Source organism: Ipomoea nil, unplaced genomic scaffold (assembly GCF_001879475.1).
Source record: "Ipomoea nil cultivar Tokyo-kokei standard unplaced genomic scaffold, Asagao_1.1 scaffold3321, whole genome shotgun sequence".
NCBI classification, from domain to species: Eukaryota; Viridiplantae; Streptophyta; class Magnoliopsida; order Solanales; family Convolvulaceae; genus Ipomoea; species Ipomoea nil.
Window position 1 is genome coordinate 4,685,276 of NW_017619749.1, and position 17,989 is coordinate 4,703,264.

At 31.4% G+C, this 17,989-nt stretch overlaps 1 protein-coding gene across 1 annotated transcript; it reads left to right on the forward strand.

The window, feature by feature from the left end:
• Positions 1 to 485: 485 nt before the first annotated feature.
• LOC109169825 ((-)-alpha-terpineol synthase-like) lies at positions 486 to 10,953 on the forward strand. The gene is made up of 6 exons (XM_019318715.1): positions 486 to 741; positions 817 to 1,198; positions 1,293 to 1,511; positions 10,031 to 10,175; positions 10,266 to 10,514; positions 10,642 to 10,953. The coding sequence occupies exons 1-6, from the start codon at positions 486 to 488 to the stop codon at positions 10,951 to 10,953; spliced, it is 1,563 nt and encodes a 520-aa protein (XP_019174260.1).
• Positions 10,954 to 17,989: the final 7,036 nt, after the last annotated feature.

The window sequence follows — 17,989 nt, forward strand, 5'->3', positions numbered from 1 at the left end:
TGTGTGTAATTTGTGGCAATAGTAATGGATCCAAGTCTTATTTTAGGAAATTAATTAAACTACAAGATCGAGCCAAACAGAAAATTTCCTTTCTATATAAATACCCTTCCTGCGCCCAGCTACTACATACTCACCAATTCAAGTGAAGTTGAAGAGAAACCTACTGCTACTTAACTCTCTCTCATCTTAGCTTCCACATACCATATAACATATATTATGTCTCATCAAATGGCTGAAAGTGAAAGGAGATCTGGAAACTATGCTCCTAAGGTCTGGACCGATGAATTTATACAATCACAAACTAGTGTCTATCGGGTGAGTAAATTAAAGCATCAACATATATATATATATATATATATATATATATATATATATATATATGTGTGTGTGTGTGTAATTTTTAGTTCATTACTTATATTTGAAATTATATATATTAATTAAATGGAAAGACAAATTAAAATTCATATATATAGGACCAAAAATACATGGAGCAAGCTGCAAAGCTGAAGGAAAGTGTGAGGGCAATGTTGGAAAGTAGTGGGACGAAGCCATTGGAGCAACTGGAGCTTATTGATGCCCTTCAAAGACTTGGCCTTTCGCGTCATTTTACTCATGAAATAAACAACATCCTGGCAAGCATGCACGTACATATTGATAAGCACCAAAACAATGGCAGTAGTTTGTACGAAACAGCTTTACTGTTTCGGTTGTTGAGACAAGAAGGCTTCCAAATTGCCCAAGGTAATAGCGCACCAAGAGTTAAACAAACCAAGAAAAATGAGTAATTTAATTGTATGTTGCGGCGTTTTGTTGCAGAAATCTTCAAGAGTTTCATGACTGAGGAAGGAAGTTTTGATGTGAAGCTTTGTGGGGATATTAAAGGAGTGTTAAGTTTGTACGAAGCCTCGTACCTTAGCATGGAAGATGAAGATGTTTTGGAAAAGGCCAAAGACTTTAGCATTCATCACCTCAAACAAGCTCTCCGCCAACAAGAACTAATAGATGAAAAGCTGGGCGAGCAGATTAGCCATGCTCTGGAGATGCCATTTCATTGGAGGATGCAAAGACTGGAGTCAAGATGGTTCATAGACGTATATGAGAAAACAGAGAACAACAACTCTATCGTTCTTCAGCTTGCTAAACTGGATTTCAACATCGTCCAAGCCCTTCATTTAGATGAACTCAAACAACTTTCAAGGTATATATATATATATGTAACTTTAATTTTTGGTACATATGTAGTACTTACTGGTAACGATCGAACGTAAATATTTATATATATATATGCGCAGATGGCATGAAAATATAAATCTAGCAGAAAAGTTGGGTTTCGCAAGGAGTAGATTTGCGGAAGCCTTTCTATGGGCTGTTGGTTTATCTTATGAACCTCAGTTTGCATATTTGAGAAAGGTCACAACCAAGGCTGCTGAGCTAATTACTGTTACCGATGATGTATATGATGCATATGCTACCTTAGCTGAAGTGGAAATCTTGACTGATGCAATCCACCGGTAAGTTTATTATTATTATTATTATATATATATATATATATATATATATATATATATATATATATAGGGAAGTAATCGGGTGCATTTAAGACTTCACGTGTGGTTGTGCGGTTGGAAGTATATTATGTTAGATATACAATAGTCTAACTATATGAACCATAGTATACGAGAAACCTAACCTCGTATGATAGCGGAAGCGTAGCCGTGTAGATCTCCAGCCATAGTTGATGTTCCTGTTGTGTTGCCATAGTTGATGTTCCTGTTGTGTTGCCTCTTAACGGTAGACCGTCAGCCATGTTTTGCCTCAGACCTGACTCAGAACCCTAGATGGTGTATTGGTGTCTACTGAGCGGTCTGAGTACCGTAACTGAATGTGCTATCTAATCCATAATCCTGTATCCCATCAATCCAGGTTATATTAGGCACAGAGTTTGGTTGACTAACAACTACTAGTTATTAAGTCCAACCAGACCACTTAATAAGCCTAGTCAACTTGCACCACTTAATTAAGGCCCTAATATATAATGTATAATATATATTATTAGGGAAAATCTTACATTCTCCCACTTGGTGCAAGTACTAGCACAACCTTCATCAAAGAACAAAACACACGAATCATAGTGACATGTCCTCTATTTAATCAGAGTAGTGTCCATTATGGTCACATGCATTTTAATTCTCCAACTTAGGTCCTCAATGAACAAACCCTATGTTTATTCTCGGTACCTTAAGGGATGTTTCTCAAAATACATTATGTGCACAACTGAAGGAGAAAACGCATCCAAATTGTACAAAAGAGTACACTGTATGATCTCTAAAACTTTATAAGCATGCCTTAAGTAGAGATCTCTTAATGTTAGCATAATGCTAACTATATTCTATGACTTCTTTATAAGTTAACTTTAAGTACTATCTCTAACAGCTAAGAGCTTAGAGTTGACACGCCTGTCACTCCCACTCATCAAAAATAGCCAAAAGATAGTCAAGTCACAGAAGCATTCCAATAACTTAGACAAAAAGCCAAAGGTCTAAGTCCATAAATTTGGAATCTTAATCATACACCATAACTTCCTAAATAACTTCAATGTTCACTTTAAATGAACTGAACATAATGAGTCCTACTTTTATGTCCCACAAAATTGTTTTGAGCCTTACAACCGAAATGATCCAGGATCAATTTTGAAGAAACTAAAGACTCTATTAATCACTGAAGAATTTATTAAATGACAGTGCACCACAAGTTAAATGCTTTTGTTCTAATAAATTCCTTAATATTGTTGCAACATTTTCATAAATATGTTGCACAACCAAATGTTCAATAATTTGAACTTATGAATTTATATGAACAAATACAAGATTAATACTTGTGGAATATTTTGGACTTATTGTTTGACATACAATCAAATTTAGGATGTATGAAGCCAATTAAATCCATAAATTTTAGTGGAGTATCTTAATGATCTTTTTCTAAATGATCACTCCCACTGATTAAAACATTCTTCAGCGAAATTAATAAAATGAACTTAATAACATACATACTCATAATTGATTTATTGACCAACTAACAAATGAAGACATAATTCCCCACCATTAGTTGGACATACTAAATAATCAATTTTTGGTTCCAATTAAAGTCCAACTAACTAATGAAGATATATTTCCCCACCATAGTTGGACATACTAAAAAAAAAACAAAATACATCTTTCAAAACCAAGTTAGAATTTGGCTCAAAAGATACATTTTATTATTAATGGAATCCAAAAGATGTATGTCAAATCACGTAACTTACTACAGTTAGTCCGAAAAACCGAGTAAGATTCGTGGATTAATTAATAAAAGTTGCTAAATTTTGGGAAGTGACTGAATACATGTTTTGCCAATGCAAACCATGAAACTTAGAATTATAATTGAACTGAATTTATAACTCTAAGAAATTGTATAAAATTATCATCTAATGGGTGGTGGGATTTATTGACATAAAACTTGCCTTTGGGCTAAAGTTTTAATTCTATTAAATCCAATTAAACCCTTATAATATTTTTCACAATTACTAAAGAGCCAGAAGAATCTAGTGACATAAAACTTGCCTGTGGGCTAAAGTTTTACTCAATTAGATCCAACTGAAAAATTTTATTTATGATGAAACTATTATCAAATGAGTTGAAGAATCAAATGACATAAAACTTGCCTGTAGGCTAAAGTTTTAGTCAATAAGATTCATTGCTATCATTATGATAAAAAACTTAAGAGATCATGTTCCTTTTCTTAATCCCTGTGGGCAAATTAAGAAATATGATATAAAGTTTACATCATAAAATTAAACTCCATGATAGAATTGGAAGTTATCAAATAAATTGATTTATTTCTATCGTCACTGATAAAACTACTGAACTACATTCCGATACATAATTGCCTGTGGGCTAAATTATGACCGTAGTCCAGTATTTCATCCTGATTAATAATACAAATATAACGAAATTGCCTGTGGGCTAAGTTTCATCATATTACATACAATTAATCACAAATGATATGTCCAAAACTTTATGTGATCAAAATAAACCGCTTAATATATAATTTTAACAGATTAAGGATGCTGTGGCTACTCCAAAACCAAATTAAAATTATAAGATCACTAGACAATTATCAAATTCTTGCCTAAACTTTATGTGATTAAAACTTAATAATCTTAGGTAGCTGAATACGCTGTAGCATTTCCTTAATTAACCAAGATTGAAAACTTAAGAGACTTCAGTAAATTAAAGATGCTTTGGCTATTCTTTAATGAACCGAAATCAAATCACATTGGCAAGAAATACTTACAATTTTGACAAACAGATTATACCAGATTGTGATGGGAAAATCTAAATATACTCCAAGGAAAGGCGGTTAGAGACTAAGTCTCACTGAAAACCAATTCCTTAAATAGAGTATCAATTTAAGGAGACTAGTGGCTCAAGAAGTCTTTAACTCATGGCCATTAAAACTAGTATGTCTCCCCGATTCATATATACTGAATGTATAACTGTTTGGGGTATAAACCTGTAAACTGTATGGTATACACCAAAAACTGTATGGTTCACCTATGATTAAAGCTTAAATGGTGAACTAAATTAGCGGACTAAACGTGCTTAAATTCAGGCACTACCGCAACTAAAGTTTATGCATAAGTCCAACTTAAATAGGAACTAATATAATTCCATCTAAGTATGCATTGCTAAAGGCATAATAAAATTGCATAATTTAAAACATAATATTATGCTTAGGACAAATATGCATAAAATTAAACATTAAACTCATATACTCCAAAGAAATTGCATAACTTAAAGCAATTTACAATATGAGATTTTAAAGTATAAACTTAATATTCAAACACCGATGAGTCCAGACCAAAAGAGACCCAACATTTTGAATAATAATGTATTGAATATATACTTTAAAATTTTTTTTTAAACTGTAAGCCCATGGGAAAATGTTTTAATGCATAAAGATCAAATTCATGAGAATAACTGAATTTACAATTTCAAACAATATCAAACCAAAAGGATATGCTATCATTTGTAAAGCAAAATCTCACAAACCCTAATTGCATAATTAAACTTAATATTATGCACTTAATGTGATCGAATGCATAAAACAATCCAGAAAGTATGAACCAACTAAAGAATATGAATATAAACAAAATATTCATTTATTCATACTTAACCAAACATGGACAATCAAAACTAAAATCATAATTCCAAGAACTAAATGAATTATGGAATTAATGGCAAAAGTCAATTGCCTAGAAAATATATTTTTCCAAAATTACTAAATTGATTCAAAATCACTCTCCATAACCCAATTAATAATATTATTATTATTAATGGCAAAATTGCAAACAATCAGAATAGCAAAAAATTGTCATAATAATATTACCACATTGGGTAGGAGACTAAATATGGAAAAACAATGGTTAAAACCGCTAACATTTATAAACGTTTTCGGATAAAATTTTGAAAACTTAATAAAATTTAAAGTCCAAAAAATATTAATGTCCAGAAAGTTATTTTCTGAACTGGAGTATTGTCACATAAATTTATTTGGAAACAGTTCAAGGTGCATAACTGAATACCATAACAATATTAATGTTATCATTAATTAATTATTAATAGCAATAAGTAACATTATAATCACTATTAACATTAGTAATGACAAACTAAAGTATGGTAATGCACTTTTAATGTTTTCATTTTCTAAAGATAAAATATGTGACTAGTCCAAATTAGCGGTTAACTGTAACTGTAGCACTAATTATCAATAACAACCATAAAAGATAATTAATGACTAACCTTAATGATGCAAACCGCATCTGCCCATTGCGCTAACAACGATGACGATCCACAAGAGAAGAAAAGACTCCAGAATTCTCCCAATCTTCACTATCGGTGTCAATAAACTCGATGCAGCGTCCAATGGTACGTTTAAAAATTTATTGGTAGGACTTAATTACCAACATTAATAGTCAGGTAAAATGAAGTGGTAATCATGCCAATGTACCAAATATAGCAGATTACCATTAAATGCTAATTATTATGAAAAGTAATAAAATGAGATTAGCCCCTAAACTTAATAACAGTAATTAATAATGCTAATTAATAATAATTACAATAAAGGCAAAACTGTAATTAAGGGATGCCAAATACTAATCTCAATTTACCACATAATAATTAATCATGACTATTATGATACTTAGGGAGACTGAAGTTAAGGTAATAACCAAATTTACCATTATACTAACAATATAAACTATATTGCTTTTGCCATAAAATTAAAGACTTAATATTATTATTAAGGCCCTGAAAACTACTGATAGATTAAAAATTAATCAACTTAAATAATAGTTTGTAATTCTTAATGGCCAAAATAACAATTAAATCCTTAATCCTTAATGTCTCAAAATAGATCAAGACAATAATTATAGCACTTAATTACTCAAATCAGGCTCATAAACCTCAATGGCCTAAGTGAATTATAACATGGATGAAAAATGGTCTAATACTGAAGTAGACCCAAAACTTAATATTATTACCAACGATGAATACTAAAATATAGTAGTTAGTAATAATTAAAACTTAATAAACATGTTATAAGGACCTCTAATTATTATTAAAATATCAATCAAAATGGTAGGATCCATACTTTAATGACCCAAAATAGGTCCCAAATAGCTTGTTCAAAATAGGTTCTAAAGTCCTAGAGACACATAAAACTAAAATGTGCTCAAATTAAAGAGAAACCAAACAAGCTGCTTTAGTAGATCATAATGTCCAAAATTGACTTAAGGATCCAAAATTGAATGATTTTTAATAATGAATTTATGAGTTAATAATCTGCTAAATCCAACCTTAATGCATGCTTTTATAAATGTATAATTATAATAATAAAATAATTATTTAATAAATATACGTAGCATGCTAGGATTTGCAAATTAATACATTATTAACCCATATATACTAAATAAATTGCAACACTCTAGGCAATTTATTTTGCACCTTAACATTAAATTAAAATTCAAATAGCAAATTAAAACTTAATATTTGCTCCAAATTGAATAATAATTTAATAATTAATTAAGGAAGAATTAAACTGAACAATTAAGGTAGAAGAAGTCTAAATATGATGATGGATCAACTAAAGCAAGCCCAAAATAACAAACCAAATAGGCCCAAAATGTTTTTTAATAGTATTGGACCAGGTCTGGCCCCAATGGGCCTGACCCGGCCTAAATTTATACATCATCATCTTCTTCATACTAGCTGCCAAGAGAACCCAGCGCTACTGAAGGGTGAAAGAAACAATCTCCATCGACAACTGGCACTGCCTGAAGGAGGAAAGAGTGCAGTGAAGACGCTGAAATTACAGCCCGCCTCTGCCACCTCCCCTCGTCGCGACACCAGGTTCGCCGCCATACGATGGTCGTCGGAGAATCAACGAGCACAAAATTCGGTGATACTCCGGTTAAAATTAAGCAGTAGGCGGCTAGGCGCAGAAGAAAAATTTCAGCAGAATGAAGTTTTTTTAGAACAAGATCCATAATTGGATCATCTGAATTGTTCATGATCGTCGTCTGCTACTTGGCTCTCAAGTCCAACAATACCTCGACGGAACTCATGGTGGTTCCCAAAACACAGCAAACAAGCTCATAATTTCATATATAATTAATAAAAAAACATATATGATGCTTGAAGATTCAAAATGAATTACGTACACAACACAGTATACATATGTATACATACGCAATAACATATTTCAATTACAACTAATTTTTTATTTTAATGGACTTAGATTCCAGCATACAAATATGTACCAACTTTATGTACATATAAGAATTAATGTTGATTGAGACAAAACAATCAACCAGACAGAGATTTATAAAGGCTCTGAAACCAAATGTTAGATATACAATAGTCTAACTATATGAACCATAGTATACGAGAAACCTAACCTCGTATGATAGCGGAAGCGTAGCCGTGTAGATCTCCAGCCATAGTTGATGTTCCTGTTGTGTTGCCTCTTAACGGTAGACCGTCAGCCATGTTTTGCCTCAGACCTGACTCAGAACCCTAGATGGTGTATTGGTGTCTACTGAGCGGTCTGAGTACCGTAACTGAATGTGCTATCTAATCCATAATCTTGTATCCCATCAATCCAGGTTATATTAGGCACAGAGTTTGGTTGACTAACAACTACTAGTTATTTAGTCCAACCAGACCACTTAATAAGCCTAGTCAACTTGCACCACTTAATTAAGGCCCTAATATATAATGTATAATATATATTATTAGGGAAAATCTTACATTCTCCCACTTGGTGCAAGTACTAGCACAACCTTCATCAAAGAACAAAACACACGAATCATAGTGACATGTCCTCTATTTAATCAGAGTAGTGTCCATTATGGTCACATGCATTTTAATTCTCCAACTTAGGTCCTCAATGAACAAACCCTATGTTTATTCTCGGTACCTTAAGGGATGTTTCTCAAAATACATTATGTGCACAACTGAAGGAGAAAACGCATCCAAATTGTACAAAAGAGTACACTGTATGATCTCTAAAACTTTATAAGCATGCCTTAAGTAGAGATCTCTTAATGTTAGCATAATGCTAACTATATTCTATGACTTCTTTATAAGTTAACTTTAAGTACTATCTCTAACAGCTAAGAGCTTAGAGTTGACACGCCTGTCACTCCCACTCATCAAAAATAGCCAAAAGATAGTCAAGTCACAGAAGCATTCCAATAACTTAGACAAAAAGCCAAAGGTCTAAGTCCATAAATTTGGAATCTTAATCATACACCATAACTTCCTAAATAACTTCAATGTTCACTTTAAATGAACTGAACATAATGAGTCCTACTTTTATGTCCCACAAAATTGTTTTGAGCCTTACAACCGAAATGATCCAGGATCAATTTTGAAGAAACTAAAGACTCTATTAATCACTGAAGAATTTATTAAATGACAGTGCACCACAAGTTAAATGCTTTTGTTCTAATAAATTCCTTAATATTGTTGCAACATTTTCATAAATATGTTGCACAACCAAATGTTCAATAATTTGAACTTATGAATTTATATGAACAAATACAAGATTAAACACGACCCTCACGCACCTTAAGTACAAAACCCACGCATGTTAGGACAAAAACACATGTACTTAATTAAGTTTTAACAACAACTCACATTAAGTACAAACTCACGCACATTAAGTACAAAACTCATGCACCTTAAGCACAAGACTCACGCACATTAAGCACAAAACTCATGCACTTTAAAGTTTCAACAACAACTCATACAACAACTCACATTAAGTACACACTCACGCACATTAAGCACAAAACTCACGCACCTTAGGCACAAGACTAACTCACGCACATTAACATTACACACTCACGCACAGTAAGTACAAATCTCAGACACATTAAGTACAAGACTCACGCATATTAATCATTCACACAACTGCACGGGAAGCAATAATGAAGTAAAAATGATATTATTTCGAATTTCTAGAGGAAAATTGTAAAGTTTAGGAAAGAAAAAATTGGTAGAGTTTAGATATGAAGAAAATATAGGATAATGAAGAAAAAAATAATGTTATTGAATTTAGATAGGTTTATAAAGTTTAAATAGGGGAGAAGAAATAAAGTTGGTAGAAAGAAAATTTTGAAATCTTGGGATTGATGGTTGTATTTTAACTATTTATATTTGAGAAGGAAAAATCTACAGAAGTCCTAAAATTAAAAAGTCTACAAAAGTTTTTGAATAACGCATGACTTTTAAATAAAGTCTTAATCGAATACCGCTGGACTTTAAAAATCTTGATTGAATACCCATGACTTTTAAAGAGTCCCTAAAAGTTTGAATTGAATACCTCCAAACTTTTAAAGCTCATCAAAGTCTTTAAAACTCTATGAAAGTCATGATTGATCCAATATACCCCATAATTCTTAGTCTTTCATGGATTTCTTTCTCAGGTGGGATATCAATGCGATTGAGGAACTTCCAGATAACATTAACCTTAAGATTTGCTTTCTTGCTCTCTTGAACTCTGGTAATGAAATGGTGTATGAGGTTCTTCAAGAAAAAGGAGTTAACATCCTCCCCTACGTGCAAAAACATGTACGGAATCTAGTTCTAATATAAAGATGGAGTTTGAATTAATTTGTTGAAATGAAATGAATATAATATATATATAATATTAACATGCAGTGGGGTAATCTGTGTAAATCATACTTGGTGGAAGCAAGATGGTACCACAGTGGGCAGAAACCAAGCCTACACGAATACCTGGAGAATGCGGTTGTGTCAGTTTCTGGTCCACTGAATATTATGCAAGCTTATGTTTCCATGTCGGACACCATTAAAATGGAAGATCTGCAACTTCTTCTCCAATACCCTGCTATTACCCGTCATCCCAGCCTCATCCTTCGCCTGACTGATGACTTGGGAACCTCTGCGGTATATATATATTATATTAAATTAAATTAAAGTTGGTCGCGTCGCTCATGTTTGTTACGTACATTTTGCATGCCCGCATGTCGTTAATCTATCATATATATATCGATGGATTTGAATATAATTGCAGGATGAAATGGCGAGAGGTGATGTTCCGAAATCAATCCAGTGCTACATGAAAGATACAGGGTGTTGCGAAGAAGATGCACGCAAATATATGTGCGAGATGATCGAAGCAACATGGAAGAAAATAAACAAAGATATATTGATGGACACACAGTTGAAGTTCTCCAACGATTTTATCACAACGGCAATGAATGTGGCCAGGATTGGTCAATGCTTTTACCAGTATGGAGATGGTCATGGCTGTCCAGATGGTATAACTAAACAACGAATTATCTCACTCTTTTTCCAACCCATTCCTCTTCCATTCAATACTTAAATTAATTCTAATACCTACCAACAAGCTAAGCTACCTGCTAGTTAGCTATTTTATTTCTCCAAAATATATATATATATATATATATAATAAGTACGTCTTAAATATATATGCATCATTCTAATAATGTTATATATGTATTCCTTAGCTTAATAAGCTGATCGAGCATGTTAAATGTAATGGAGTTTGAGTTATTTGTTATTATAATGTTATGTATGTGTGTCATGTGTTGGATAATATTATTATTTTATCAATGATATATTATGTTTGTTTAATTTACCCGTCCTTTAATTCCTACCTAGTTTTGTACATGCATGTGTCATTATAAAATATATTACACAATAATATAGTATATGGGCATATGGCAAATCGCTTATTAGAAATATAATTAAAATATAAATCTTCATTTTCAATTCCCTAGTAAAGAAACATAAGCAGATGGGAATTAGAAGAATAAATGCCTCAAAACACCAGAAATGAAAATTACTGTAGTATATATAGTCTTGCAATTCCCCGGCCTCCCTATGGGTATGGTGAAAACGACGTCGTTTTGATCATATATTTTTTTTTTTTTTTAAATCATGTTTCCCGTTTCTACTGTTTAATTCAAAAAAAAAAAAAAAAAAATTCTGTTTCGAATGTACATAAACTCATAACAGAATACACATAATCTAACATAATACATAATACACATAATCTAACATATAATACATAATACACATAAACTCATAACATAATACACATAAACTCGTAACAGAATACACATAAGCTAACATAATACATAATACACATAAACTCATAACATAGTACACATAAACTATTAAAAGAGTACACATAACCTCATAACAAAATACACATAATCTAACATAATACATAACACACATAAACTCATAACAGAATACACATAAACTCTTAACATAATACACATAAAATCTAAACAATAAAAACAACGTCGTTTTGGTCAGGGCGCACAATGCATTGTGCGCCCTGTTGCACGGTATAACGATTGTTTCTAGCATAGGCTGTTCGTTTGGTAAATTATACCGTGCACCAGGGCGCACAATGCATTATGCGCCCTGGTCCAAAACGACGTCGTTTTGGATCCTTTTGCGTGTCTATTGTTAACTCTTTAAAAAAAAAAATTCGCGTTTCGAATGTACAGAATTGTATAATAGAATACAAAGAATTTTATACCTAATTTTCTGATTCGGATGTACATAATTGTATAAAAAGAATGTACATAATTGTATAAAAAATGTACATAAATGTATGAACCAATACACATAACTGTATAAACAAATACACATAACTTTGTGAAAAAATATACATAATCCCAGCAACTTCCTACCGCGCCTCCCAAAACGACATCGTTTTGGGAGGCGCGCGGTGCATAGTGCTATATGCGCCGTGGTGTAGGGTATAACGATTGCTAGGAAGGTGGTCCGTTTTATGTTGTAAAAGTGGGCCTCAAGCCCGTTCAGAAAAGAAAAGTAAAAAATAAAAAGCTACATAATTACAATAATCTCTTTTGATCTTCCCATGCAAATGAAATTGTTGTAGCATCCTAATTCCTACCTACCTACTAATAATATATCATCATACTCAAAGTTGTACTTCTAATTTTGATCTTAAATTTCAAAAAGTTTTCAACTTATTATTATTATTTGAAAATAAAGGCTTTTGTTAAATTATATCCAAACTATACTAGGAACATCAAAGAATAAAAAGTGAAAATGGAGAATCATTCCATACAATCAGCCAAAAAAACATGTCTAGCTAAAGCATAAACAACCCTATTCACATATTGTTTAGCAAAAAAAAAAAAAAAAAAATTAAAATGAAGATAAATAATCCAAAACCCATTATGTGGTTATTAATGTTAAGAACTACATGTACATTAGCTTCACATTTGACACTACCCTAACTCGATCTAGGGGTTTAATTATTATTCAATCTCATAGCATGCATGCATTTCTTGTGGAGATTTCTTTTTCATATTTGAATCATTAGATTTTCTCCAACTGTTAAGAAAGTAGCTTAGGCAACATCATATCATCCACAATACGGTACTTGTCTTTTTCATATATTAATATATGAAAAAGACACGTACCGTATTGTGATTATTGCAATGGTAGAAATTTGTTTTTAAGTACATACAAAGAGCCTAGTGAAACCCATTAATCTTGATGGGCTATCCTAGAATTTAATGGAACTGATAAATGTCTCCATGAGATATGTACATCCAGCCTCTTACTATGGACGAGCAATCGTTATGCTGTGGAACCGTGTCCACCTTATTCTATGTTCATAATTATTGAACTATATTTTATATGTTCATAATTATAAAGTTATATATTCATAATTTTTTAATCTCATATTCATAATTATTGAACTCTCTATTCAAAATTACAAAATTATATGTTCATAATTATAAAGCTATATATTCATAATTTTTGAACTTCATATTCATAATTATTGAATCTCTATATATATTCATAATTACAAAACTATATGTTCATAATTATGTTCACAACTCTATGTTCTTAATTTTTAAACTATATATTCATAATTATGAACAGTTTTAGAACAAGGTGGACCGTGGACACGGTTCGACAACATAATTTGCCTATGGACGAGCTGAGATTCACAAATACAGGAAGTGTTGTCAAGTGCCAAGCCCATGAAAATTCCACCAAATGAGATTCATTATTCTGGGTGGATCTATGAGACAGGTTTCACCTCAAACGAGTTTTTTGGATTGCAAAGCTGGTAAGAGTCTCTGCCAATAAGGCAGAAAGCTTCTTCATTATATTATTAGTGAAGTCCAACTCTTTCCTTATTCTTTTTTGGTCTATGATATGATATGATCGATGCAAGCTAAGCCCCAACTAAGATTTAATTTGTTCCGATGCATTTTGGATTCACCCGTTATTATCCTTGCTTCAACTTGTTGGTTTTGAATATCCAAAATGCCATCATTTTGTAAAAGTAGTTTTATTAAAATTTACAATACCTAGCTACTAATGGTGATATATATGGGCACTCGTTAAAACCCACGACCTCAAGCATAACAACACAAGTTCCAGACCATTAAGTTACATTCAAATAGTGGGGGACACGTGTACGGCTGAGATTGAAGGCAAGTCGATGCCGTGCATTTGTCAAGCATCCGAAAGACTCTCTACACTATATAAGACACCATTCTCTCCCCTTAAAAATCATCTATTGGCTCACTAAATCCTAAATAGTTTAGTGTTGTGTGATCCTAGCTAATCTTCAACCCCTATACCAAGATTCCATCCCTCATGCCTACAATATTATTCTTGCCCATGTTTAGGGCTATAACTTGCATTATGTATGACAAATTAAATCAAGAATTAAAAATGATAGTCGAATTGATTAAATACTAATTAATTTGACCTTTTAAACTATTATTTCCAATCTTCAGGGCATAGTCATAAGTCATGTCATACAATTTTATGTTTACGAATGGCTATCTAGCAAGTTAATTTGGGATGTGGTTGAGTAGAAGAGACTCATCCATCATTAACCGAAGGTTAAATGTTCGATCATTGGTTTTGGGTATGGAACAGCCTTAAATCTCTAGGCCAGCTGTCCCATTCAGAAGAGATCAGATATCTAGTTGTCTACAATCCAACGAAAAGATTAATCACTGTGACCGATGGTAGAAACTCTTTAGGTATACCAACAAAAAAAAGTTAGGACTAGATAGCAAGTTTGAACAAGTAACGATATGCTTTTTTTTTTTTTTTTTTTTTTAAAAATACATGAATGTGATGATTATACATTTACACTTTCATCAGACTATTCAACTTTTGAATGCTGATTGTATATTTAATACTAATCATATAAAATTCAAAATAAACATTTTCTTAACATTTAATATATAAAACGAATAATTAATTTTCGTAAACGTAACTCAGTTCATCAAATACTAGCTACTTGTGATGAGGCGTATAAGGCTACTGCCTACTGGTGAATGGATAAACCTTGACTTCTTCGCCATTTGCTTTGATATTTGGTGTTGAAAATGTTGTCTATAAAATTAAACAATAAAATGACTTTTGGTGTTTTTTTTTTTTTGTTTTTTGTTTTTTTTGTTTTTTTTTTTTTGTTTTTTGAGGAAAAATGACTTTTGGTGTAGAAAATGGAAAAAAATGTTGTCCGTAAAATTAAATAATATAATGACAGCAATAATTTTGGCTTGATTTCCTAAGTACGCCGCCCCAAATTCGACCAGACACAAATTGACTTTTCTGTTCTCGCAATCATAAAAATAAGGAAAAGTTACACTTTTCCCTTGAATTATATGTTTATAACAATTTTTGGCTTGAGTTATTCATGCATTTATATTTTCCCCTTCACTTATATTAAATGTGGTAGTTTTTTCCCTCTTTATGTTAGATGGACATTTTTATCCTTAAAAATAACTATTTTATTTATTTTTCTTCTCCAACAAATTATTACTTGTATGTATGGATGATCATAGTTCGGTTCGAACCTAACCGGACACTGTAACAACCAAATCAAAACAGTAGGGACGGTTCTGGTTACGATTCAGAACTGAAAAAAATAAAATAATTGTTAAATGTAGACTATTTAAAAAATAAAAAATAAAATTTACAAAAATAAATAAATAAATAAATAAATTTTGAACAGGCGATTCAAATCGAACTTTATTTATTTATTTTTGTAAATTTTATTTTTTATTTTTAAAATAGTCTAAATTCAACAATTATTTATTTTATTTTATTTTTCCGGTTCTGAATCGTAACCGGAATCGTCTCTACTATTTTGATTATGATGCTACAGTGTTTGGTTAGGTTCGAACATAACCGTGGTCACACAAGCAATAATTTGTTGGAGTATCTTCGAGACTGATTGCAAGAGCGTTAATGTGGATGGTATCCTGTCCAACTCAATGGACACCTCATTGGCCCATAATCTCTTGTTAGCCTCTAGACGTGAACTCAATTCTATTAGAGATTGGAGAATCGCCTGGATCCCCGTGAACAGAATCGCACAGCTGACGCCCTTGCGAAGCTTGCAATTTCCCGTCGCCGCGGCGTTTACTTCCTTTTCCAGCCCCCCTTTGAAGTTCTGCATGTTGTAAATGATGACTGCTTGGGTATTCCATCTTGGAGGCATGGCCTCCTGTAAAAAACTCTGTCATTTTTGTTGCTAGATTAATATATGCGTACCACCTCTTTTTCCTTAACAAAATAATTTGTTGGAGTGAAAAAAATAAATGAAATATTTATTTTTAAGGGTAAAAATGTCCATCTAACATAAAAAGCGAAAAAATTGTTATTTTTAACACAACTGAAGGGACAAATGTGAGTATATGAATAACTTAAGGGGAAAAGTGCTATATGCATGTAACTCAGGGGGAAATATCATTTTCCCCAAAAATAATAATGTTTTGGTACTTCCAAAATTGTAGTTAGATACGTAGTATCTATTTTGGAACAACTAAGGGTGTGTTTGGTTCATGCGTTAGTTCACACACTAGGAATGAGAATCAAAATCATAGTTAGTGTTTGATTGACAATTTCTTAAAACAAAACTATTAGATTTGATTACCCATTCAATTAAAAACTTGATTCCCGTATTCAAAAAAAAAAAAAAAAAAAAAAACTTTATTCCCTAATAAAAAATGAGTATATATCATTATATCTTATTAGTAATATGATTTTTAAGTTGGGTTTAGTGTTTTTAAATTTTTGTTTTGATTTTTTGTTCATATTAGTTCTTTGAATGTCAATATATTAGGATCAATTTACTTCTTTTTTTTTTTTTTTTTTGTATTTATAAAACTTTTATTCCTATTATAGTGTTATACATAACCAAACATTAATATTGGTAATCATTCAAATTTCACCATATTACCAAATATGCAAAATACTTTCACAAAAATTCATAAACATTATTACAAGTATTTGATTCCATTACGATTCCGATTCTCATGTGCGAACCAAACACACCCTAAGTCTCGCCCCCTCTTGCCAAATCAGGACGTAGTTTTCATCTTCCTTTCGTATGGGGAGGAAATTTGTACAATTTTTTTGTGCAACTTGTTTATTTTACGCACTTGGTACCTTATTATAGAGGGAAAATATACAAATAGGTCATTGAATTATTTGGAGATAGCAATTAAGTCACCGAACTCGAATAAGCTCCAAATTGATTCATGAACAACATTTTTAGTAGGTTAGCAACAGGTATTGATGATTAGGACGTCATGGTTATTTTTTATTTTTTAATTATTATTATTATTATTATTATTATTATTATTATTATTATTATTATTATTATTATTATTATTATTATTATTATTATTATTATTATTATTATTATTATTATTATTATTATTATAAGAATTTGTTAATTTGCCACATTATGGAGTTGTTAATTTGTGAGTGACAAAATGTAAGACTAATTACCATTTTTCTTTTAATAATATAGAAAAGATTACAATCTGTTTGATATGGGACATAATCATATTTTAACTTTAACATAGATATCAAATCCTATTCAAATTAAACATAATTTAAAAATAACAAATAATTTTTTTTTTTTTTTGAATAATGAAAAGTGAGTAAAAGTCTAAAAGCAATTCCCAAGCAACTCCAAATTCAATGAATGCACCTGTTGCCTCAAAAGGTGGATAAGTAAATGGAATATAATTCTTGCGGTCACAAGTTTAATATTCTCTAATTGTTAATATATTTTTGGTCTAGTTTGTTACTTGAGTCTTCTTAATTAGTTAGTGTAAGAGAAAATGATTTTTTTTTTCTGAATTATATGTATATATCATTTTTTTTTGAGTTATTTATGTATCCACATTTGCTCCTTAAATTATGTTAAAAGTGTGAATTTTTTCCTTTTGAAGTTATATGGACATCTTTACCCTTAAAAATAAGTATTTAATTTATTTTTCTTCTCCAACAAATTATTGCTAATATGTATGGATGACCATGATTCGGTTCAAACCGAAACTATGAACCGAAACCAATCG

What these genes read in the sequence shown, in the direction of transcription:
- LOC109169825 (XM_019318715.1), top strand. Translation starts at nt 486, where the DNA reads ATGGAGCAAGCTGCAAAGCTGAAGGAAAGTGTGAGGGCAATGTTGGAA. An exon ending in GAACTCAAACAACTTTCAAG is followed by an intron (nt 1,199 to 1,292) that starts GTATATATATAT and finishes ATATATGCGCAG; the next exon opens with ATGGCATGAAAATATAAATC. An exon ending in TTGACTGATGCAATCCACCG is followed by an intron (nt 1,512 to 10,030) that starts GTAAGTTTATTA and finishes TTTCTTTCTCAG; the next exon opens with GTGGGATATCAATGCGATTG.